Source organism: Clavelina lepadiformis, chromosome 7 (genome assembly GCF_947623445.1).
Source record: "Clavelina lepadiformis chromosome 7, kaClaLepa1.1, whole genome shotgun sequence".
NCBI classification, from domain to species: Eukaryota; Metazoa; Chordata; class Ascidiacea; order Aplousobranchia; family Clavelinidae; genus Clavelina; species Clavelina lepadiformis.
In genome coordinates this window covers 16,917,120-16,941,670 of record NC_135246.1, presented here as the reverse complement: position 1 = coordinate 16,941,670, position 24,551 = coordinate 16,917,120, and the positions used below count along the sequence as shown (strand labels likewise).

At 36.1% G+C, this 24,551-nt stretch overlaps 4 protein-coding genes across 8 annotated transcripts; 2 read left to right on the top strand and 2 right to left on the bottom strand.

The window, feature by feature from the left end:
- The first annotated feature begins 1,918 nt into the window (after nt 1–1,918).
- On the top strand, nt 1,919–3,756 carry LOC143465526 (uncharacterized). Its single transcript, XM_076963864.1, has 3 exons — nt 1,919–1,975; nt 2,076–3,362; nt 3,524–3,756. Exons 1-3 carry the CDS (start codon nt 1,927–1,929, stop codon nt 3,553–3,555), a joined length of 1,368 nt encoding a protein of 455 aa, XP_076819979.1. The 5' UTR covers nt 1,919–1,926; the 3' UTR covers nt 3,556–3,756.
- A 1,839-nt stretch (nt 3,757–5,595) lies between these two features.
- Nucleotides 5,596–8,630, top strand: LOC143464771 (motilin receptor-like). The gene is made up of 5 exons (XM_076962752.1): nt 5,596–5,931; nt 7,057–7,185; nt 7,598–7,730; nt 7,999–8,127; nt 8,334–8,630. The coding sequence occupies exons 1-5, from the start codon at nt 5,837–5,839 to the stop codon at nt 8,547–8,549; spliced, it is 702 nt and encodes a 233-aa protein (XP_076818867.1). The 5' UTR covers nt 5,596–5,836; the 3' UTR covers nt 8,550–8,630.
- A 17-nt stretch (nt 8,631–8,647) lies between these two features.
- LOC143464772 (uncharacterized) lies at nt 8,648–11,693 on the bottom strand. Its single transcript, XM_076962753.1, has 4 exons — nt 11,267–11,693; nt 10,804–10,958; nt 10,446–10,559; nt 8,648–10,091 (listed from the first exon to the last, which is right to left on the bottom strand). Exons 1-4 carry the CDS (start codon nt 11,387–11,389, stop codon nt 9,968–9,970), a joined length of 516 nt encoding a protein of 171 aa, XP_076818868.1. The 5' UTR covers nt 11,390–11,693; the 3' UTR covers nt 8,648–9,967.
- A 142-nt stretch (nt 11,694–11,835) lies between these two features.
- Nucleotides 11,836–20,699, bottom strand: LOC143464769 (trace amine-associated receptor 9-like). Of its 5 annotated transcripts, XM_076962750.1 has the most exons (8): nt 20,246–20,263; nt 20,131–20,180; nt 19,644–19,769; nt 19,317–19,452; nt 19,027–19,155; nt 18,777–18,916; nt 18,094–18,323; nt 16,790–17,908 (listed from the first exon to the last, which is right to left on the bottom strand). In XM_076962750.1, the coding sequence occupies exons 2-8, from the start codon at nt 20,169–20,171 to the stop codon at nt 17,634–17,636; spliced, it is 1,077 nt and encodes a 358-aa protein (XP_076818865.1). In that variant the 5' UTR covers nt 20,172–20,180; nt 20,246–20,263; the 3' UTR covers nt 16,790–17,633. The 5 variants fall into 5 exon arrangements, with proteins under 5 accessions (XP_076818863.1, XP_076818866.1, XP_076818862.1 ...); XM_076962748.1 differs by lacking the exons at nt 16,790–17,908; nt 18,094–18,323; nt 18,777–18,916; ... (1 more) ...; nt 19,317–19,452; nt 19,644–19,769 and adding exons at nt 11,836–12,411; nt 12,541–12,770; nt 13,223–13,362; ... (1 more) ...; nt 13,747–13,882; nt 14,070–14,195 and having other exon boundaries at nt 20,131–20,264; XM_076962751.1 differs by lacking the exons at nt 16,790–17,908; nt 18,094–18,323; nt 18,777–18,916; ... (3 more) ...; nt 20,131–20,180; nt 20,246–20,263 and adding exons at nt 11,836–12,411; nt 12,541–12,770; nt 13,223–13,362; ... (2 more) ...; nt 14,070–14,124; nt 14,479–15,568.
- Nucleotides 20,700–24,551: the final 3,852 nt, after the last annotated feature.

The window sequence follows — 24,551 nt, the reverse complement described above, 5'->3', positions numbered from 1 at the left end:
GTTCTTTTTAACCTAACTAGGCTAACTTGAATGTTACAATGTAGTAACCTAATTACCTAAATCTATCTTTTAATGCAAATTTAACTTCAATTAAATCCTAAATAGCTAAAATCAAGTTTTTGCGTGTCTATTCTCCTAACCTAACGGCCTAACTAAGCTAACAATGCAACCACTAGCCAAAGTAACAAGCTGTACCAATTATCTTCTAACAATGACGTAACAATAACATTTTTATCGAATACAATGAAATAAATAACAAACAAGATCACGAATTCTTCTTCAAGAAGTACCGGTACGCTACGCAGCAAAAACAATAATAAGAACATGCTAATGTTCGCGTATGGCTTCTATGCGGTATGCCTATGCTGGCTGACTGAATGCCAAACCGGGACGTTTGGCCGACCGATCGGGACGCCGGGACAAGACGTTAAAAAGGGGGACTGTCCCGGCTAAAACGGGACGTATGGTAAGCCTATTCAAAGGCGACTTCACTGATGTAGGCTACAGTTCGTACATTGAGCGATCTAACTCTAGTGTTAATTTTAGCATCAATAATCATATGAGTTACGGAAATATATTTACTGTTCCTTATTTGTTAGACTAAATTTAGCTGTTTTTCCAAAAGAAATCAAAAAGTTAATGTCTGTTATATGCTAATAACTAAACGAACATCTTGATGTAGCCTGTGCCTAATTTTGAAAGTACAGTAAACCCCAGGCAATTGGTGCAGAAAAGAATATTGCATTCTGTCTTATAACGTGAAAAACTCTGCACTATTAGCCTCCATTAGTGTATTGTGTATGATGTTCGTACAGTGAACTGTATTGTACTTCTAATTTTAGACTCAGCCAATCTATTTTCTGAGTTGAATTTTAGGGCAAACGTTGATATTTGGCGCTTGCTTGTGATAAATGTGTTGCGATGTAATGAATACATAATAGGCTATAGCTATAGCGTCTGTTTCCGAAAAAAATACAATAAAAGCACATCTTAACAAAGTAAGCTAATTTAAATTTTTTGCACTCAAAACACGTTCTTACTCAAAATTTGGACACAAAATAATAAACCCACACACAAGCAAAAGTATACGGCGCTGAACAACAAACAACGGAAGTTGAACTAGGGCAGGAAAAAATAACTGCCGCAGTGATGTGTGAGAAACCTATTTTCCATAACATGCACGACCCGTTTTTTTTTATGTAATTTCATGCCGAAGTAATGTGTCAAAAAACAATTGACACTTAGGTAATATCAAGTGTTGTAAAAACTTCTTTTAGGCTACCATTTGAAATTAGCATTTTTAACATAAAACACAAAAACATTCTGCCACATATTCTCTCTTTAATTAATTATAGCTTATGCTTTCTATAGATTTGTCTGCTTCATATTGAAAATTCGAGCCAAATAACGTCACAGGATACCCTTTGTCGAGAAAAACAGCGCAAAGAATTTTGCATGCAAATAAAAATTTAACTAACAGGAAAATAAACAAGATGCTGGTTTTTAAACGTTGGGTAGACTAGAGAGTTGTATTTAGCATGTGAACAGAGGAAACGTTGACATCCGTTTACTGATCAGTAGGTTATAATTTTTTTGGTTCACTGAGAACTTGGTAGAGTTGTATCTAACGAAAAAATGTTTTTCGTCAAAAGAAAAATTTTTATTTTTAAACTTTGAAAAATTTTAACGTTAAAGCAGAACAATGCAAAAAGGTTTTATAGGACAGTATTTTTGTCAGAACAGAAATATTTTGTTAGCACGTGTTCAATTTTATTTATTTTAATCAATTATTATTTAGTCAGAAAACAGAAATATCAAAATTTGATTTACTGACCAGCAAAACAGTGCTCTGTTGGTTTTCATTGGGTACTGGATTTTAGTCAATTAATATATAATTGAAAATGTGTTTTGCAGATAACTAATAAAATGTTAAAGTATCTTATAATTACATTGGTCTGCTGGGATGTTTTTCGTGGTAAGCTGCCATATTTTGTTTGTTTGAGGTCATAAAAAAATTGGAAAATGTGATTTAAAAAGTAATCAGACTACGGTTTACGTTTCGTTTATTTTCACAGAGGCCCAAAGTGCAACGCTTTTTACGCCAATGATACAAGAAACGACCGATTGGCCAGATTTCTTTTATACTACCGAGCAAGCTCCCTTAGATGCCATTGAAATGTTTACCGAGTCAGCGTTTGAGGAAAGTACGGCCAATCCAGAGAGTGACATTCTTACAACAGCGTCTGGTAGCGGTGAATCCGAGGAAAATGAACGGTCTTTAGTAATCGCTGTCCATGAAGAAGACGAAGACGGGATAAGCGGGTTTGAAGAGCTTCTCGAATCCACGACAGGCTCTTTTACTGATGGAGAAACCGGTGACAGTATTGCGGCCATAATCGAAACCAATGAAAACGTTGATGCAGAACATTCCGGTGAAGATGGTGGTTCTGAAGTAGATGATGGGGTGATAAGAAGATTTTTTTTAAAGTTGAGAGAAAATGATGGTTTCGGATACGAAGGAAGTTCTGAAGAAGATGTTGATGCCGACCCTGTAAATCACGGTCTTGAATGGGAAATACCCACAATCAGACAATCTAATACGGATGATCTCGCCTCCACAACAATTAATTCAATGGTTACAAAAGAATACGAGAAAGAAACAGAAAGTGGGTCAACCCCTGTTGAAACAGAAGATCCAGAAGTAGCCAGGGTAGGTGCTGTGTCAATCAGTGCTACGTCTGTTGACAACAATCATACAGAAGGAGGCAACGCAACTACGGAACAAGTCGAAGACTCTACGGAAAGTTCGGGTAGTGCCGAAGATCAGACGACGTCTACGATAATGGTGGAAGTATTTGTATTCACAACTGAAAAAAACGACGTCGAAGAAAGTTCTACAGCTGCTGAAGTAACTCTACTGGATGCTGGAACATTGATTAATGAACAGCAACAGAACGTTTCGTCCACAAAGAACAGTTCGCTTGACGAAGTATTACCCAGGAGTAGGAGAGCTGATGTTTATGGATCCCGTTATAAGATAAAGAATTCGTTCGAAGAAAATAACAACGTTTCCGTTGATGACGTTAACGGTCTTTTCTCAGCACAACCAATATTTGACTGGAATTGGGACCCTTCATCCGGAAACGTAAGTGGAGCTGGCGGTGCAGCTGGAGCAAGAGGCCCCGGAGAAGTTAATAAGTCTGACAAACCTGGTGGCCCGGGTGCTCTTGTTCTAAAAGCTAAACCCGCACCTACGCCAGCGAAGGTCAAGGAATTTCCGCTCGTACTAAAAAGGCTAAGACGGGGACTAAAATCCGGACCGCGCGGTCCTCGTGGTAGTAGAATCAGACGGCGTTGCGCAGGTAGAAACCTGTTTATGTCAAAGGATATTACTTCACTGCCACTATAGTAAAACGTTTAGGCACTAAAATTTTTTCTGCTTTCAAAAAATTTGTTTCATATCTTTTTTCACGCAAGGTGATTTTGGGTAAGATTATATTTTTACAGTTTCGTTGTTTTGCAGGTCCAAGATGTGGGTTGCGGCCAGAATACTGAGCTGATTTCTTTTCTGAGATAGAAACCTTTCCAGCAGCCAACCTCAATCACAGATATGTGTTAATGATTACCAAGGCAAATAAAACGATTAAGCTTTCCAGTGCACATTTTTATCTGAAAATATTGACATCGCTGCAAAATTTCATCCGAAGTACTGTTATGGATCGATTGCTTAATTTCAAATCGTTGTGTCAAATTTGTTTCTGTTAAATATTATAAAAGTCAGCGGTGCTTAGGTGAAAAATTATGAATAAAATGTAACGAAATCTAAGACGTTTAATTATTTCTGTAAAAACAAAGATTGAAACAAATATCTGTCTCAAAGACTCCAAACATCCATTAGCAGGGTGTCCAACGAATGGATTTATTTTTTGGTGCGGCAAAACAAAGATTTTAATAGAGGTTTGGTGACACTTAATCACGCGACAATTAATCACGCGACGCTTAATCACCGACACATAATCACTAGGACATTTAATCACGCGACATTTTATCACGCGACACATAATCACTAGGACATTTAATCACGTGACACATAATCACTAGGACATTTAATCACGCGACATTTAATCACACATTTACAATATTTTTTTACATTTACAATTTACAGCAATGTTATGCATGGGAAATGTAAGCAACTGCACGAAGATAGACTAAAATCTCGCTTGACAGATAACGGTCAACTGTGTTTTGCACGCGCAGTTTCAGTGCCTTGTACAGCAGTGGGGATCATTGTTTTAATTGCATCAAGGATGCGATCGTACGTTGCTCGCGTTTTATTTTGAACGAGGCAGTAAACTGCTGCAGGAATAAGACCGGGAACAAGTTCAAAATGTACTGTGTACAGTTGAAAGAACAAAGACGGTACAACCTTGAACGTTCCATCAGCTAGCCACAATTTCGCTCTGGCCAAACCGTCTAGCAGATCCCTGCTGCCAAGAAGAATCAGACGATTGTTTCCAGGTCCAGAGTCGTGCAAAATCATGCGCTGGAATGTTTCTGGTATTGTGAAATTAGTATCCATCGGAGACTGTAGAGCGGCCGTACAGTGTGCAGTCAGCATATCGCGACGTTTTCTCTGCAAGGTCCGCTTCAAAGATTGCTTTTTTGGCAGCGCCATGAGTACACCTGGTTCCAAGTCTCTGCTTACAGACCCGATGACGTTGCTTGTACTGGCTGACAGTTCACCCATATTCACCTTCATTTGACTGATAGCCTGTCTTGCCAAAGCCGTGATAGTAAATTGTAAACCGGTCGTGATAGTAAATTGTAATAATTCATTCATTGGCATTGTTCCAGAGTTCCAAAACCGACGCTCTGACACAGTTTCAAGTAGCATTGTATTTTACGGTGTAACGTTTTGATGGTACTTTGGTCAAGAGCTTCGGTGACAATACAGTAGAATAATGTTAGATATTACATAGGTTATACTTTCGGACAATGTAACAATTAGACTTTATGAAGCTGGTGTTGATTTAAAGAAACATTATAGAGAAAGCCGGCGCAACGGAGTCAAAACAATTGTCGGGGAGTTCTAAAAGAAAGACCAAGGAAGCCTTTGGCAGTCGCATCCAAGTGATTATGTGTCGCGTGATTAAATGTCGCGTGATTAAGTATCCAAGTCGCGTGATTAAATGTCCTAGTGATTATGTGTCGCGTGATTAAATGTCCTAGTGATTATGTGTCGGTGATTAAGCGTCGCGTGATTAAGTGTCGCGTGATTAAGTGTCGGTACACCTTAATAGATACCTAGCTAGCTTAGGCAATCTAATTGCGGCGCTTTTCTTTTGTGAACTATTAAATTCGATTTTCAAAAATACAACTATACTTTAGTTTGGAAAAGCGAAAATAAACGAAAAAGATGACAAAATGCTCTATTTTTGAAATGAATGGGCTTTTCGAATTTTTCCCATTTAAGTTTACTAATTTTATACTTCAGCAGGTAAACATTTAAATTCTCGGAGGGAGTTGTCTTATTTTAAGCAAATATTTTCATGCGGTCATATTATTGGGTCTTTGAGTGATAGCATTAACAAAAGCTTTATTATTGAAATTCGAATGTTAAATCCGTCTCAAGCGAAACCAGATACATCAAATGTTCTAAATTTACTAACAGCTTCAAATTAAGCAAATATTATTGTCCGTCTGGCGGATTTATTGCAAAAACAAGCAGCGTTTATAACAGGAGGAGCCGGTTAACAATTTTCTTATTACTGCAAAATCGTCCAAGGCGGAAAGTTATTAAGCTTTTTACTCAGCCAAGGTGACAGTTTCTTAGAGAATGAATTCGTCTTTGTCGCTTATCGTTGCATCAACAACAACAACAAGTGCAACAGCAACGGCAACAGCAACTATAACCAATGGCAATGGATTGGAGTAAGTGTTTTGCTTAACTTTTGCAGATTTTGTTGAATAACTTTGGGACTTTAAACCTAAGATATTTTCAATAAATGCACTAAACGTAAATTTGACATGCAAGGCTATGTGCTGCCCAAATTTTAGTTAAATCTATTTAACTTAACACACATAAATTTCAAACAATTCAAAGTAGTTTGAAAAGGTCCTACTTGATTCGTCAGAAATGCAGAATACCTTATATGTATGAAGACCTGCATGATAACATCGATTTTACCAACTAAGATCGAAAAACTTTATTTATTAAATATTTTCAGTGATTTAAGGTTTGGCTTTCGAAGTTAGTTGATGTCGTCATTATCTGCTGCTATCATTATTAGTTCGTTAACGTGTTTGTTGTAACCTAGTAACATATCATTTTTAAAATTAAAATAACGATATTAATGACCTCGTTTGAAAACTTCAACAAATTGTGTAAATAAGATACTGTAAACAAAATTTTGCATCCTGGCTTGCAATTTTACGATTTTATATGCAGTATACTGTAAAATTATACAAAGCAATTTATACTCATGCGCAATGGAAATTCATAAAAATAGTATTAATGGCAAATCATCATGTATTATTATGAGCTGATATTAAAATTAGAAGCTACATTGGTTTATGGAAAGCGTAGTAAAATTTCAAAGCTTGCCGTGAAAACTTCCTCACTGTTTGCAGTTTTATCCAGACCTCCATGACCGCAAAACTATCGCAATATAGCCTATGTAATAATCTATGGCCTATGGTTGTGGTGGAACACTGTATCGAACACGTAATAGGAAAAATTTGTTTGAACAAGTTGGACAAACAACTGTGTCAATTTTCTTTAACAACACAAATTAACAGGAAACCTCACGACAGACTATCGATTTTTCTCTGTTCTGAGCTGCTTGTATCTGAACCAACATGTTATTGTGACAAATATTCTTATGACCGCGTTATCAGTAGCGATTTGTTTTATTCCGTCTGTCATTCATGTTTAATGTATCATTTTTGTTTTTTAAGCGGTTTAACCATAGATATAATATAAAAACTTTATGTTTGCGTTTATTTTATATCTATCGGTTTATCGCAGGCAAACGCAATGCCATTTTATATTTGCAGGACCTATATTACACCGTTCGACGAAACAGAAATTATTGTTTCGGCCGCGATAATATTCACTTTCCTTGTTGTTGGATTGATCGGAAATGGCCTCACATTGGCGGTGATAGTCTCCTATAAGAAACTCCGGTTAGATTCGAAGAATTTCTTGCTGTAGCAGTAAACGAGTTACCTTTTTAGGATTTAATTGACTCAACGCTTGCATTTTGCCTTTGACGACATACCTTTACGGTTATTGATATTTCGGTACTAAAATTCTTAACTATACCCTTAATCGGATATAAATAAAGGCGTTTATAACAGTTCGACGTAAATTTTAAGCTCGTAAATGTAAGAGCAAATTCGATGTCCTATTGTAAAATTTCACCTTTAGTGGATTAGGAATCCTTTTTTTGATATTTAAAATGCCGCATTGTTTAATTATAGCCTTCGGTGCTTTACACCAAGCGAGACAAAAATTATCCGTATATAGCGACATGTATATAAAATATTATGCAGTGTCAAAATATTGCAATATTTTTACAATTTTCGTTAAACACAGAGACAATACTTTTATGAGGTTTCTCCTGTCCTTGTGCGTATCCGATTTATTGTCAGCTTTGATCAGCTGGCTCTTCCTCTACAGACGAACTTGGGGTTTTGACGAATGGAACCTGCCGCCGTTTTTTTGTAAGGTGTGACATCAGTACAATATCAATATTTAAAATTGATTGTAATTTAACATAAAAACATTAATGATATTTAAATAATTTATGCATTTGCCAGTTCTGTGACTTATTATCATACTGCTGTGCGTGTAAGGTGTGATTATACAAGAACAAGTACAATATATGTTCAAAAGTTATGGTAAATTAACTTAAACACATTCATGATATTTAAATAATTAATTACAACACGGAGTCCAGTTTTGTGACTTAGGTTTATTATCCTGATGCTTTGCAGTTTTACTGGGCGGCAGACATTATGACGTCATTCGTAACAGCCATTCATGTACTTGCATTTTCTGCGCTTCGTTTTCTCTCAATACGGCATCCATTTCAATACAAAAAGATCACTCTTTTTCATGCAAACGTAAGTTCAATGCAGAAGGAAATAGTTTAAACTTTATATAGGTTTTGTTGAACATTTATTAATGAAACAGTAACGTAGTTGAATTAAGTTTTTAAGCATTCACGTGGATATCAGCCAATGGATTTCAACGCATATTAGTCTGGGTTATTTGTTACGTGCAACTCAAAAGTTATAATTAAATGTAGTAACTTTCGCCAACTGTTTAGGCTTGCATTGGAATAATTTGGGGCATTTGCTATGTGTCTGGTTTTTCGCCATATATGGTCATTTTTGGAGCTCAGGAACGTGATCGCTACGGAGACGCTCCAGACGCCAGATGGCCAGCCTGCACGACGCTTCCTAATTGGTTGTTTCTTTTTTTTAATTTTATAGTTATACAGAAGAGACTGTCTAATTTCAAATATTTGCGCACAATAACTTAAAGAACAACATTATAAGCCTGTCTTTAAAACATTTTCACTTGACGCGATGATGCCCCTATTATACACTCTGATACTATTTCACCTATATTATAGGTTACTTTCATATTATTATTTTCGTTTTTCATTTTTAAACTTCAGCATTCAGATATACGCGATGTACCAAATAGTGGGTTACACAATCTTCTTCTACTGCTCAATGCTCGGAGTTTGTGGATTTTGCGCGGCCATCATTTACACAGTGCGCAAAAGAGGAAAAATCCAGCCTTTCACAAAAGAACAAAAAAAACGCAGGATACGAGATAAATACGCCGTGATCCAACTGGTCCTAATCATCATATCGTTTATCGTGGGATACGCACCGTACACAAGTAAATGGACTAAATGCATGCCATGATAAGTTAAGAATTCGAAAGCACAATTCGTAGATATAGTCATGGTAAATGGTTAAGCAGAAAAGACAAAGCAGTGGATAAGCGATTGTCGACCCTCTGTAAACAACCGAAACATTTCTGCTCGCAGTTTATGAATTTTGGTCAATCCAACCACACCCGAAGACACAATACTACCGGGAAGTGGATTACTGGTTCGGGATGATAGAGTACTTCTGTCTCCGTTTTACCGAGTGCATGAATCCTGTCTTCTATAACATTGGTTCCCCAAAGGTACGCAAGTACACCAAACTGTTTCTGAGGACACACATGAAGATCCTTCGGGATGTTAAATGTCTCCAGCCCGGAAAAACTACATCTAGGCCGGCAACATCATCAACGTTCGATATACGAACTGTTATGTGAATGTGCAGAGGCCATAGCTTCTCTTTTTGCTTTATATAAATTGTTATGTGAAGAACGTCAAAGAGTTTCAATCAGCATATTTCCAGTGGCCCATAAGTGAACTATATTGGTAATACTTGTAACGCTTATTTAGACGTGAAACGTTTCTTTGATTTTACTCAATATTCCATTTTCTCTCTATCTTAGTTTGTATTAGAACCGGATTGATTTGAGTTGTGGCATATTGTATACGTGGCTCTATTTCAAGTTAACTTCTGAGTTAGATATATGCGTCATTTATAAACCTATGGTATTTGATAACATGCAAGGTTGTTCATGTACAAACACAAGCTCTATGATTTATTATTTTAACCGAAGTGTTGTATCATATAACTTATTAATTGTTCTTTGAAGTGTGGCTTGGCTTCAGTTTGAATACACCGTGCAAAATATAACTTTTAAAATAAAACTTAACGTTGATTTGATAGTTTGAAACTTACTTGTACTTACAAACAGTACCACGCACGTTAGGCGTATTATCTGCCGTAGCTTTAACAAACAATTAAGCGTTTTCAGTCCTTCATTGCACTTTTACTATATTTTCCATGGCCGCCATGATACCATAGCATCAAAAAATGAAGTCTTTTAATCTTCGTCCTCAACGTCCGAAGGGATATTTTCTGCCGGATCTTGAACCTCTAGTCCACTAATTTTATTCTCCGAACTCGATAACCTGAGCCCAGGGGTTTCCCCATTTTCTCGTTGGCGCCTGTTCAAAATGTGAACAATATTTTCTTTAAAATGTAAAGGCTATAACTTTATTGATCTAAGTTCTAACCATCCACTTCATTTATTTCGTTGACGTGATGTTTCACTCATATACGTTTAACTTGAATTTCTATCTTACGCGCAGCTTATGGAGCATACGACCGGTAAAATATAGCCTAGATACTCTATGCTTAATAAATAAACAGTTAGACAAGAATGTTCATAAATTTTGGACGTTCAGTACCTCATTATCCATTATTAAGTATTGCTGCATTTTAGCTGATCAATGTGTATAGGGTTGGTGTTGACAAAAAATTCATGATATTCAACAGAATGTCTTAATGACATCACTTACATGTTTTCAAACGAAGTTGACTTTTTAACTTCGTCATTCTCTTCAGAATGATCCAGTAGAAATATAGGGTTTATGCAGGAAGATCGTCGTGAACGAAAGGCATCTTGAAGTTCTCTACATGCACGAAAGATGATTAACAGAAAATGAGTGTATGATACAGTAAAACACTATCGGCAATTATGGAGAATTTCTAGCTTGTATGAAAACATACTTTGAAGATCCTTCAAATTTCTTTAAAAAAAATACACTTATAAAAAAACTTTAAGCTTGACCGTATATAAGCTTGCATAACAGTAGGTAGATGCAAGGATTTAGTGTTATCTTGACTTACACAGTTTTAAGACAAGTCTCAACTTACGGCCCCAAAGTGTGCACTTTTTGTGAATTGCTGCTGCCAGGTTTACCGGTAGCTTTCCCCACTATCTTAACGGCATCCAACTCTTCAATAAGGTTAACGCAAGCAGAACTGCGGTGTAATTTTCGTGCTTTGTCGTCCTTTTTAACTAAAGTAGCCTGAAAGTTAAAATGTTGCCTTCATATGCATGAAACATTTGACATACCGGTACTGTCAGCACAAAAATGGCAAAAATATTGTATGAGTTCCATGTTCCGAGGCTTGAAAGGTACCGGTATATTAGTTCAGTTATATACTGTAACTATTAAGCACATTAAACCAACTATAACGAATATACAATTGGTACAATTTACGTATCCGTCTTCAGGAAAATGACAATAATCTCACCTATACGCTGACTGTTGTACGGTACAAAAACATGAAATGGATTTACGTGCTTTGAAGGGTAAAAACGTTGTCTACTTACGGGCATAGATTGTCTTCTTCTCAAAAGATCGGGGTTGTACATGCTAGGGGTTTCGAAGCCAGAATGACTTGCGCGCCGAGTAATTTCAAATTCATCGCCATTCAGAGATCTGAGCCTATCCATGGTGAGTTAAGGTGCCAGGAAGTTTTATCTTTCTTAACAGACCAAAAATTCTTCAACATCCAGCGTAAAGAAATTGAACAACCCAAGCCAACGGTACGCTTTTAAGCTTTTTACCCACAAAACTGTTTTTCAGGCTTGTGCCACACACCAAATACAAAAATGTTGCTATAATCAAATCCATTCTTAAAATAGCATCTAAAACAAAGTTTCAAGAATGAATGTTATGTAACAATACCTTTGTTGCAACATAAGAAACATTTGTGAGTGCAAGGCTGTCATAAAGGTGAACAAATTTTGCTAGAAATCAAAAGCATTTTTTCTAAACATGCTATTCCTGTACGGTGAAATGGTGCATCTTGCACGTCAGAAATACATTTTTACTCTTTGCTCCACGGTTTCGCACTTGAACAAATAGATTTTAGCTGTCATAGACCACCACTGTGAAACCAAGAGGAAGATAAATGATTTAATTGTTTTTTTAGAGATGGTTTTCGCGACTTAAATTAACCGAGAACAAATTACGCAAAATGCAGTAATGATGTAAGTATAGCTTATACAGTACATTATACAGTCTCACACTACATAACATTTCAAAACAAAGGTTATAGAAGTGCAGGTATAAAAAATCCCAAATATTTACAAGCAAAAAAACAAATTGAAAAATGGTAAATATTTGAACTGTGTATATAAATAGTGATGCACATGAAGTGCAATTACATTTTATCACCCTGAGTCTTAGACACCGAAGTTAGTGCCGGTTGTGGAACGGTCGACGGTAGCTGAAAATGAACGGCCTCCGCGTTGAGAAAAGGTTCCTTTCTTCCAGTCAATGCAGCATAGAATCTTGGTTTGTATAAATTTCTTGGTGTGCCTCCTCATCTTTGCAGAACCCAGGTTGTAAAACAAAGGATTCACACACTCGGAGAAGCGCAGAAAGAAATACTCGATCATTCCAAACCAGTAGTCAGCGAAACGGTAGTAAGGCGTTACAGGAAGGTCTTGAACAGCCCAGAATTCGTAAGCTGTATTGGCATAAGTTGAATAAATAGAGCATTAACATATGTAGGCTAGAACATATATGTTACCAAGCAGCTAGACCAAGATTTTTTGAGAAGAATATTTGAGCGACATATGAATCAGATTTAGTTCACCTGTAAATGGAATGTATCCTATCAGGAATGAAGCCATTATAAGCAGGAGTTGTAAAACCGCCTGTTTCTCCCGTTTCTGCCGCTTTTCGCACTTTTTTGAAGGAGCAACTTTTCTCGATTTTATCCGGACGATGAACACAATGGCCGAGCACACGACAACCACACCAACAAGTGGCAGATAGAGGAATATTGGATAACAAACTTCTTGAAATAGTTTATAGAATTCAAACCTATAAAAACACATGTTTAGTACTCGTTGAAAGGCATTTGTAGATTTTAGGAAAACAGAACACGTTTGTCTGAGCCGATGGTCGTTGAACCTGCCAGAGTAAGGTTACAAAACCCCTAAGTTTTAAACATACATTCACCAAAAATTTCGTTAACATTTAAATATCTAACTTGTACAATCATCGTAGGCTATATGAGCTTATCTCTACCAGACCCCTGGGACTCAAGTATTTTTATGAGCTTGAATCAGGTTAATATTGATACTAAAGAATAATCTTTTCATAACATAAATTTTTCATTGAATTAAAATTTAACATTAGCCAAGTTTACTTGTGGCAATGTGCAGGCACATTTTTCATTCACAGGCACGTTGGCCTTGCACGTTTAACTCTTAAGCCTATTTTACTTGACAAGGCTAATCCAAATTTCACAGTTTTCACTATCAACTACTTACTGCTCCCAAATAACGGTACACGCTGGCCATCTGGCGTCTGGAGAATTACTGAGCCTGTCACGCTCGTTGGCGCCAAATATAAACCAACTTGGCAAAAATCCACACAGAAAAGACAACACCCAAATGATGGCGATCCAAATCTACAATGCATGAAACCATTCACAATATAGTATAGTTTATAGTTACGTCACAACTTTGTGACGTACAAGTTTGTATTTAAATTACTAATGAACAAAAAACAAACGTTTCCGTGCCAAATCTTCATTTTATTATACACGACAGGAAATTGTATTGATATCAGGCGGAGTACAGCAAAGGAAAATATATGCAGGGCTGTCACAAAGTTGGTCATTATGTCGGCTGCCCAGTAAAACTAAAAACAAGACAAAACATTTTTAGAAATTCATTTGATTTCACGAAAATCAACTAAATTAAACCAAAATCTGCATCGTTTTTGGTACTTCACAGTTGAATGGACAAGATGTAACGAATAAAGTGTTTTCAATATTCAAAAAGTTATTAACCTTGCAGAAGATATCAGGCAACGGAGCCCAAACATCAAAACCCCAAGTTCGTCTGTAGAGGAAGAGCCAGCTGATCAAAGCTGATATTAAATCGGATACGCACAAGGACAGGATGAAACGCATGAAAACATTTTCACTGAAATGCAGTTCAGACAGGTCAGGAAAAATTGCTATTTCCGACATTGAGTGACAAGTAGAAAAAGAATTTTTTTCAACTGCAGGTATTTTATAGCATAGGTATAAAATACGTGAAAGGTTACATTTCTTTTCGCATGCATTTGATCACGTTGTTGCAACCACAACGTTCGATGAGTAAGCAGTACCTTAACATTCGGTACGTCACGATGACAGCAAACGTGAGACCATTTCCAAACAGTCCTAAAACCAAAAAAGCAAGGATAATGAAAGCTGAAACCGCAATCCCTATCTCATCAAAAGGTCTCTCGTATCTGTAAAAACAATTAGAACGTTTTGGTTTTATTTGCGTGGGAACCGGTGCGTAATCAAACCAACCAGAAGCTCTGACGATGATGATAATCATTGCAGAAACTTTGAGTTAGCTTTGTGTATAAGCGTTGCAAAACAAATGTAGTTATATAGAACAGCATGGTAGTTAATGTTACTAATTAATATTACTAATGTACAACATAACAGCAGTGAAACTCAAAAACTGTCTTGGAAACCTATAGAGTATAGACCCATGTTCTCAATATAAACAGTATAACAACTTACGTAGCATTTTCCACTGGGAGCGCTGTGGTGACATTGAACATACTGAATAAGTTGTTCGCTGTTTATAAGATGGAGACAATAACACGGTTATGCTTCTGTGCTACTGCAAAGCCGCAAGACTTGTTTTAAGGAATACGTGTTTTTCACTCCTTAACAAGACCAAACTATTAAAATGCAGAAAAACATGTGATTTTCATAGAAAAATGATGTAATTTTGTCAATAACTAAACTTTTCTTTTAAAGGATTTTATCTAAGTTTGAAGTATTGTAAGCGGCCGCTGTATGGTCTCGTTTTAAGCCAGAACAGTTTTGTCACAATAATAGGCTCTCACTATTTTACTGGAAAAAACTTTCCGTTTGAAGCTATATTTAAAGTTTCCTGTTAACCTAACTTGCATCTTAGCCTATAACATTGTAGCCTAAACCAAAATGTAACTTCAACTATATAAACCGTTAATAGCCATAATTAGCTTTTTACATGTCTATTCTCTCAACTTGCCACCTATCTTTAACAACATGCAGGTTGCGTGACGTATACTTACGGTGAAACATTCACTTCGTAATTTATATTAGGCCTAGTAATTTATTTAAACACGCGTTTCAATAATTTCGGAACCTTAACATTTAATTAACTCAATGTACAAGTCTACAAGCAACTTAACGAAGTTTACTGAGACTTCAGCAAAGAAGACATTTAACTTCATCTACGCTGAAACGAAAAACAGACTCTATTGATCGCAGCGTTATCAGTATCACCATATACATATATACATGTTACCTGATCCTGCACCGCGTGGAACGTATTTTTTCTACAAGGAAGTAAAAAGTGAATGACAGCTTGATAACAAACAAAAAAGTACGAGTGACGTTACATAGGCAAGACGTCTTTGCGATAATACGCATGCGAGTATGACGTAAACACATGTGACTCCAAAGAGAACAGTTCCCAGAATTTAAAGAAGAGAAAAAATGTCAAACCGACTACACACAGGTTATGTTGTTGTCCATTGAGGAATATTTTTATAACACCGCTCCTGACAAGTCATGTTTTCATGCACGTTGTCCTGTAATTAGATACGGTGCCCATGTCACGTGTGTGGAGTAGTACGTGGTTGTCTGCAATGTTTTACAAGGATTTTTATTGTCTGGTCTAAATTCCGACAGTCCATTTTTGGTTCTCTTCAAACGGTTACCACATGAGCGTCTATTGCTACAGAAAATATCAGCTGCTTCGTAACTGCTTACTGTATATTCGTCGCTATAAGGAAGTCGCGAATGGCAGGAAATTAAGCAGTCATAACAACTTCGCATGAGCGTGATGGAAGTGAGTATGACACGAAAGGTGTAAACAAGAATACAGGTCACCAACTTGAATGATAAGGAAAAATGCTTAAAATTGCATGTTTTCAACCAACCCGCGACCTATCTTATATATTTTCCTGCAAAAGTTAAATATAAGTTAAAGCGTTTGTTTTTTATGTTTTCATTTCGAAAAATTAAACTACAAGATACTGATTAAATGCGACTGTGACTGTATGAAGTTTGGTGAAAGGTCACATGGGTAAATTTTTCATCTCATCTCATCTGCTTTACTTGAGTATTTTTTTCCACCAAATAAACAAGCCCGACAATTAAAACCGGGACACCCATTTATTTTAGCCGCACTACAGCTATATCACAACACGTCGCTAACTCAGCCGTCTGTGTGGCTCATTGGGTGACCGTAAAGGAAAGTCCAAGTGACAAAAGTTTCTTTTCTTTACGGAATTTCGCAATTTCATTTACCAGGTTGATTCACAGTCTCACCCTACTGGAGGGTTGCGGTCCAATATGACCTGATTAGTACGTAACCACCAGTGAATCGGTGTCAGACGCTGAACATTTCACAAACTGAGATTGACAATCACTGCGGCTTGCGAGTGTGGTGCAGAGGAACAAAAAGTACATCATGTATTCACGTCCGACTGTGCTTATATCTACTGCGACCTTCACGAAAAACAGCGCTGGTCTGCACGATTTAGATGACCCTTACTCCCTGATCCTGTGACTGCTCCACTCCTACCCCAATAAACTCTAACTCGGTTGGAAGAAAACTAACTCCTCTCACGATGACGAAAACGAATACAAGACACTTTTTGAGCGCGATTTTGTCATATAGGTAGCTGTAAACAGCGTTTGCTAGAATGACATCATGCACTATTTTTAAAAAACGAAGGAAACGGTGTCAGTAAGCATGGCATAGCTACACAGCCCCCGCAATTGAACGTTCTGAGTCTGGCTGTTATAGACTCTTCTGACACCAGCAGTAAAATAAATGACATTACTTTTATGCACAGTTTAACGTGAAACACGTGTCGCAAAAGAAAATGATATTGCGAGCATGCTGCAATGACAACAGAGGTACAGGTATAATGATTCAGGATAACCATCTCATAAAAGAAAGTATATATAGTGCATACTATACATAACATTTGAAATGATAATAAAAGTACATACGTAAAGATCCAGAATAATCATATACACAGTAAGATGAAATGCGTTAAACACAATGATATCGTATCATCTTGAGTGAAACAACAAAACTATATACAAGTGGGCCAACTAACTACAAATTTACATCACAACTGCTTATAGTTTCGCAAATTTTTGGAGTTAACTTACGAGTACCTTATACCAGACATGGTATGCGAACCACCCGAAATAGGTACTTGGTATACAAGGTATAAGACTAATTTGGTGCATTGACGGATATATAGAAACTACTAAATAACTTTTTATTGTTTTCAATCTTTTGTGATCAAATTCGCATAATTACTTCATAACATCTTGCATTCTTATACAGGTTAATAAAATCATAAGGACATAATATATAGTCTTAATATATAGGCGATCTGTCGTATAATGTGGCTTAAGGTTATTGTTTGATAAACATATTTTTAAAAGATTAACACTGTATACGCAATAAAAAATCAACTACGTTATGAAAATTGACAAACAAATACCAATCGAAGTACTTTAATATACAGTCAAGTGCATCCGAGCAATGGAAAGTTACCTGCCTACTCGAGTATTTTCGAGTGCCACAAAAATGATACACGAGTAGAACTTAAGTCAAATACACAGTTATTGTACTTAACTCGCGTAAAGCAGTTCTCTTATGCACCGTTATTAACGGCAGACGAAGAACGTTCGAGTGTTGTAGGAACTGAGTGAGAAATGGTTCTCTTTTTCCAGTTAATGCAACAGAGCATTTTGGTTTTAATAAATTTCTTGGTGTGTTTCCTCATCTTTGCAGAACCCAGGTTGTAAAACAAAGGGTTTAATACTTCGGAGAAGCGCAGAAAGAAATACTCAATCATTCCAAACCAGTAGTCAGCGAAACGGTAGTAAGGCGTTTTTGGTAAATCTTGATTTCCCCAGAATTCATAAGCTGTAATGACATTAATCGCGTATAGATTTTCTTAGTAAACAGGTTATTGTACTCGTTTTCTTTAGACTTTCGTTGAATTAAAATTAAGCAATATGTAGGCTATAGCAAATACATATATAGAACTTGGCAACCAAAGAGCGAATGTCACTTCATAGTTTGCAATTATTTATTAAAATTTAGCTCACCTGTAAATGGAATGTATCCTATCAGGAATGAAGCCATTATAAGCAAGAGCTGTAAAACCACCTGTTTCTCCCGTTTCTGCCGCTTTTCACACTTTTTCGAAGGAGCAACTTTTCTCGATTTTATCCGGACGATGAACACAATGGCCGAGCACACGACAACCACACCAACAAGTGGCAGATAAAGGAATATGGTATATGAAATTTTTTGAAAGTATGAATAGGCCACAAGCCTACAAAATACAAGCTTAATGGTAAGGATACATCATGGATTTGACTTAAAGCAAACGTTAAATCTCTTTTCTAAGTCAGTGGTTCTTAAGGGGACCGACGGTTTCGAAACTGCAAGTTTCATATTTGCTTTCACCCTTTGTTAAAATTTTACAACATATGATATAAAGATACGATTGTATGTTTTAATCTTCACCGAACTCCGAAATCAGTTTAAGAGCCACTGAACTATACACTGAGCTAAAGTCCAGTCATTTCTTAAGCTCAAATAATCGCGTCAGTTACAATAATATAGTCTTAAGGTAACATATAGTTTTCGGCGAATGCTGGAAGCACGAGTATTTAGGAATAAGCAAGAACGTGAGTAGGGTACAATGGCCTGTTTCTTGGCGTAGTTTAGTTTAGTTTAGTTGTACTTTTCATAACATGACTTCGCTGCAAAGATTTCAACTCACTGGTCATAAAGAACGGTGCAGGCTGGCCATCTGGCGTCTGGCGTGTCACCGAAGCGGTCACGCTCGCCGGCGCCAAATATAAACCAACTTGGCAAAAAGCCACACAGAAAAGACAACACCCAAATACAAGCGATCCAAATCTGCATAACAAAATCAATCACAGTGGTTTAGTATATAATTACATCACAACTATAGGCTCTTGTGAACTATACAAGTTTGTATTTAAATTACTAATGAACAAAAAACAAACGTTTCCGTGTCGAATCTTTATTTTATTGTACACAGCAAAAAACTGTATTGATATCAGGCGGAGTACGGCAAAGGAAAATATATGCAGGGCTGTCACGAAGCTGGTCATTATGTCGGCTGCCCAGTAAAACTAAAAACAAGAAAAAAATAGTTTTAAAAGTTTTTCACAAAATATCACCAAATTCAATCAAAATCTGCGTCTATAATTTAGTCAATATGCCCACAGAATGGAACCTGCCGCCGTTTTTTTGTAAGGTGTGACATCAGTACAATATTCAAAAATCTATTAACCTTGCAGAAGATATCAGGCAACGGAGCCCAAACGTCAAAACCCCAAGTTCGTCGGTAGAGGAAGAGCCAGCTGATGAAAGCTGATATTAAATCGGATACGCACAAGGACAGGATGAAACGCATGAAAATATTTTCACTGAAATACAGTTCATACAAGTTTTAAAATATTGTTATGTCAGTTACTATATAGATAAAAATAAGTTTTGGAATTACAGGTTAACCTAGATTCTAGAATAACCTATACGTAAAATCTTGCATTTCTTTTCGCATGTATTTCGTTACGTTGTTGCAATCACAACGTTTGATGAGTAAGCCATCGATCAATACCTTAACATTCGGTACGTCACAATGACAGCAAACGTGAGACCATTTCCGACAATTCCAAAAACCAAAAAAGCAAAGATAATGAAAGCTGAAACCGCAATCCCGATCTCATCAAAAGGTCTCTCGTATCTGTAAAAACAATTAGAACGTTTTGGTTTTATTTGCGTGGAAATTGCAGGGTGAGTAATCAAACCAACCAGAAACAATGATGAGGATAATAATCATTGCAGAAATTTCAAGTTAGCTTTGTACCATCCACACATAAGCATGAACAAAGAGTTGCTAAACAATTGTACGTAAATATACCGTACGGAACAACGTATAATGACACAATAGATGATAACAGTTAATATAATTAATTATTTAATTAAGATAAGTTAATTAATTGGTTAAGATAATTAATATACAGCATCGCATATCCGTAAAATAAATTGTAAAAGTTGTTTTGGGAATTATTAAAACATTGTTTTTCATATATGCGACTACTTACGTAGCATTTTCCGTTGGCAAGGCAGTGGTGACGTTGAACATACTGAATGGCTGTTGAGTATAAGAACAAATATTAGGTTAAACTGCACTTACGCGCTACGGCACAGCGGCAAGACCTGTTATAGGGAATCCAGATTCTTTACTCATCAACAAATGTAATCAAAGAAAATGTAAAAAAAATCTCATTTCCATAAAAACGGTGTATGGTGTTGTTAATAACATTGATGACAGAAGTCGCTAAAGTTTCATTTTAAATTTTATTTTAAATATTTTTTGTAAATTCGGAACACTGCAAGTAACGGGATATCTCCCCAGTAATCTCGGTTTTTAGCGAGAAAAGTTTTATCATAATTACGATTAGTCCCGGTAATTCATGCGACTACACTATAAACGTTTAAACAACGTCAACCATGTAACACTCAACCACATTCTATACTTAACATCTAGCCTGTTTATACAACTTGGTGGTAAAAAAGTTTACCAAGACTGCATTAAACAAAACTTCCAAAAAAAACTCTTTTGCAGCATTATTATCATCTGTAGATATGCTCGCTGTATACATACCACCTGATCCAAAACTATACGTGGAATGGCTTATTTTATAAGGAAGTAGAAGATGTTTGACAAAAAAGAAAAGTAAGGAGTGACGTGTAGGGAAGACAATAAGTTAGAGCATTTATGCAAACACTCTCTGTGCAGTATTACACATTTCACCCGCAGTGAACTGTTGCCAGCGTTCAAAAATAAAATAAAATAGTAATGACAAATCGATTAATCATGTTATACTTTTATTCATTGAAGAACAGCTCATGTTTCATTGCATGCCATACTGCAATTAGATACGATCACCATATAGCCTATGTGTGTGAAATACTAGCCTATGTGCATGGTCGTATGCAACACTTTATTCGAGATCATATTTACATTTACCAAATATGACCAGTGCAGTATTTCATGGATAAAGTGTTTTGAACAGTCCAAAAGCCTTATGTTTGTTTTTTTAACCTTGCATAAGCTATATAGTAAACTTCTATGGGTCACAGCCTTTAGTGAGGGTGACTTGGTGATTACAATTAGTCTGTTATACTAAAGACGAATGGAAAAGTTTTAACGTTTATAAGTTACGACAGTAATTCCGGCACTGCCGCAAGCGAATAACATTGAAATAAAGCAATGAGATTATCGACGGTTTGGTTTCAAAGCAGCCTACGTCTATAGCGACAATATCGTTATTTCAGTCGCTATAGACAAAAAAGCAATTTTTGAACAACGGTGAAATAAGCAATAATTTATACGTGAAATGTTGCAATTCTTTCGCATGCATTACGTTTCGTTGTCTCAACCACAACGTTCGATTAGTAAGCGAGCAACATCTCAAAATCTAGAAACAGAAATGTCATATCGATTGCCCGGGTTATATTATTGTCCATTGAGGAATATTAATAAAACTCCGTTCATGACAAGTCGTGTTTCAATACAGGTCGTTCTATAAGTTGATGCGGTCACCAAATCACGTGCGTGAAATAACTGTCGCGGTTGTCTGCAATGTTTATATGAAGATTTTTATTTTCTAGATTTCGACAAGCCTTTTATAGTATCTTTGTATGCAGATAAGTATGTAGGAATCGTGTTGTTCTTATTTTGAGGAGGAAACTGTCTCATCTGTGCCTTTCCAACACGCATCTGAAAAAACTTAGCTTCTTTGCAGCTGCTACTTACCGCACATTCATCATTACAAGGAAGTGGTAAAATGTAGGAAATACCAGACGTAACAGCCACGCATGAGGTTGCACGGTGGTAAAATGCAAACAGAAATATAAGTCATCAACTAAATGATGAGTACTTGCCTAACATAGTGTATTTTAAACCAGCACGCACTATCTGGCCAAGTCCTTTCACGAATCAAAGTTTTTGTATTTGACATAATGCTTACCACAAGCTACAAAACTTAAAATACAAACAACTTATGTTTATATGACCACCTGTTTATATGCTTTTGCATTTCAGCTTAAATTTACATACGGTTCACGTTCCTTCGCTTCATATCTATCTTCCTTTTCTACGCTAATCAGTCACACGTTGGGACGTTTATTTTTTTATGTAGTTATTGACGAAATGTAACCTATGCGTTTATCGCAAAATACAGTTGGCTTTTTGATGAGACCAAGTGTATGCAGTTTGGGGGAAGGTCACACTTGTAAAACTTTATAGTTTTATTGTTCTTCTATTCTTTAAAAGATAAACGGCTTGGTTGGTGTGCTTTAAAACTTCAAGGAGCTTTCTGTTAAATTGTTACAAGCTCACAGTTTTTCTACGGCAAAAGTTGTAGGTTGCAGTAAAACGAAATAATAACATGCTTAATCAAAGTGAGATATCTTATGATGAGAATATAGTATTGCTTATAGTATTGCTCAAGATTAGTGCTTATGTTTCTTCTGTTTTACGGAAGTTTTTAAAAAAAGGTTTATAACATAATGAACATTTTTGCAAAATTCTTAAATTTTATGAAATAGGCTATACTATTAAAAAAACTAACACACTCAAAATTGTCTTAAAACTTGCCAACTATAACACTTCATATACTATCTCTTGTGTTGGAGGGTTTATTCCGGTATACAAGTTTACGCATGTCTACATTGCGCAATATATTTACGCTCGTTTGAAATTTGTCTCGTAAAATTTTTAGAAGTATAACAGAAAATAAAAATTACCCCGCCCCCCCTTTTCAACCCTCTCAAAAAATACAGTAAAATATTAAATAAGGAATTTTGTAGCATATGCGCCAGGTCGGGTGTGTACTTAGGCACATAAGTGTACAATTGTACATAAAAGTCAGCCATTATACCAAGCGGTATATGTGACCGGTTTTCGAAAATGTTTTCAAATTAATAATAGGCTGCAAGACTACACCGGTACAAGATGATTGACCTGTGAAAATTTTTAAAACCTGTTAATTGTTGGACAGCGCCAGAAAATGTTGTTTGTGTCACGTCATTGGTGACCGCAGAGTCCTTGAAATAAAGCGACTTATGTAATAACATGATATAAAATATACATATTACATACAGCTAAGTGCTTTTTAACGGTGAACTTCCGTTCAAGCGACCTATCAATTATAGGTTGTGACTTGTCCTGTGTTATCATTAGTGCTAATTAAATGTGAAATTAATTGCTAACTCAAAAAAGAGCAATTTTCAATAATTTGTTTATGATTATAATTTATGCTTTGCAGAGTTACGTTATATGCAACACTTTCCTAGAACAACTAGTGCCTATATGTGAAAAATGTCAGCATTGTCTGAAGCATCTAAATATTATGCGTGTTTTCTAACTTGTACATTGCCATGTCCCCGCTCTCTAGATTGGATAAATTGAGCAGTTAACGGTTAGCTTTGAAATAAAAACGCTTACATCAAACAGTATCATACAGTATCAACATACAATATTTCAATATTTCCGAAGTACCGTTACAGACAAGACGAGACAAGACATTTACACCATTGCATACCATGCACCTTTTGATGTTTGAAACAAAAAAACAAATCTTTAAACGGCTCTTTTCACCATAATTATACGCAATCTTGCAACAGCTATAACCCGAGTAATGCTTTCACGTCATGTGGGAGGCCCAATACATGACGTCATCTCGGATTCGTCATCGCATGAACAAAAGTTTTACAATCTTACTTCTAGGGCTTTGTGTGCGGGAGCTGTGTGAAAAGAGCTTTAGTTTTATAAACAATAGAAATCATGTTTCATACCTGTAAATAGGTAATTAGGCAGGCTATACTACATGTACTTCCCATTTTTGTTATAGGTTAGTTAACAAGTAATTTATAAACTTGAGATTTTTTGTATGAAAAATAAAGCAAAGGTGTAAATCAAGAAAATTAGATTTTTAAAACAGGTATATATTATAGATAGCTGCAAGTTAATTGCAATATGGCGTTTTGATTTTTCAACACTCACTTGAAACTTCTAAATGATTCGATCCAAACGTTTTAGATAAATCAAAATATTGACCCAAAGTAAACTTTCCTGCTATATCTATATGGCTGACCTTGTAACCACAAACGGCTGAGACCAAATTAGTTTTACGAAAAATCAAATGAAAAGTGAACGTGCAACTTTTGATTGCTTTCATTTTATGGAGAAACGACTTTCGTGCGTGCGTCAGAAATGCGTAAATTTCGTACGTAACTATGTAATTGCGAGCAAATGGCAATTTAAAAAGCCGAAAAAAAACAGAACTAATTTGCAACAATAAACACTGCACCTCGTAAACGCTGTCAAATAACAAATCAACCACAAAATTTGACTTCCGACGACAATTGAAAATAACCAGAATTACGATTAACAAATACGTCATCTTGATAGGTTTTGGTTAACGTCAAAAGTTGGAGAGAAAGAGTTAATTTTTAT

Coding starts and splice junctions, on each gene's coding strand:
- LOC143465526 (XM_076963864.1), top strand. CDS start 1,927: ATGTTAAAGTATCTTATAATTACATTGGTCTGCTGGGATGTTTTTCGT. Junction 1,976..2,075: donor CTGCTGGGATGTTTTTCGTG/GTAAGCTGCCAT, acceptor TTATTTTCACAG/AGGCCCAAAGTGCAACGCTT. Junction 3,363..3,523: donor AATCAGACGGCGTTGCGCAG/GTAGAAACCTGT, acceptor GTTGTTTTGCAG/GTCCAAGATGTGGGTTGCGG.
- LOC143464771 (XM_076962752.1), top strand. CDS start 5,837: ATGAATTCGTCTTTGTCGCTTATCGTTGCATCAACAACAACAACAAGT. Junction 7,186..7,597: donor GTCTCCTATAAGAAACTCCG/GTTAGATTCGAA, acceptor CGTTAAACACAG/AGACAATACTTTTATGAGGT. Junction 7,731..7,998: donor TGCCGCCGTTTTTTTGTAAG/GTGTGACATCAG, acceptor GATGCTTTGCAG/TTTTACTGGGCGGCAGACAT.
- LOC143464772 (XM_076962753.1), bottom strand. CDS start 11,389: ATGGATAGGCTCAGATCTCTGAATGGCGATGAATTTGAAATTACTCGG. Junction 10,560..10,803: donor AAAGTGCACACTTTGGGGCC/GTAAGTTGAGAC, acceptor TCGTGCATGTAG/AGAACTTCAAGATGCCTTTC. Junction 10,092..10,445: donor TCAACTTCGTTTGAAAACAT/GTAAGTGATGTC, acceptor CATTTTGAACAG/GCGCCAACGAGAAAATGGGG.
- LOC143464769 (XM_076962748.1), bottom strand. CDS start 20,171: ATGTTCAACGTCACCACTGCCTTGCCAACGGAAAATGCTAC. Junction 14,196..20,130: donor TTGCCAACGGAAAATGCTAC/GTAAGTAGTCGC, acceptor TTGTTTTTACAG/ATACGAGAGACCTTTTGATG. Junction 12,771..13,222: donor TGTACCGTTATTTGGGAGCA/GTAAGTAGTTGA, acceptor GTGTTTTTATAG/GTTTGAATTCTATAAACTAT.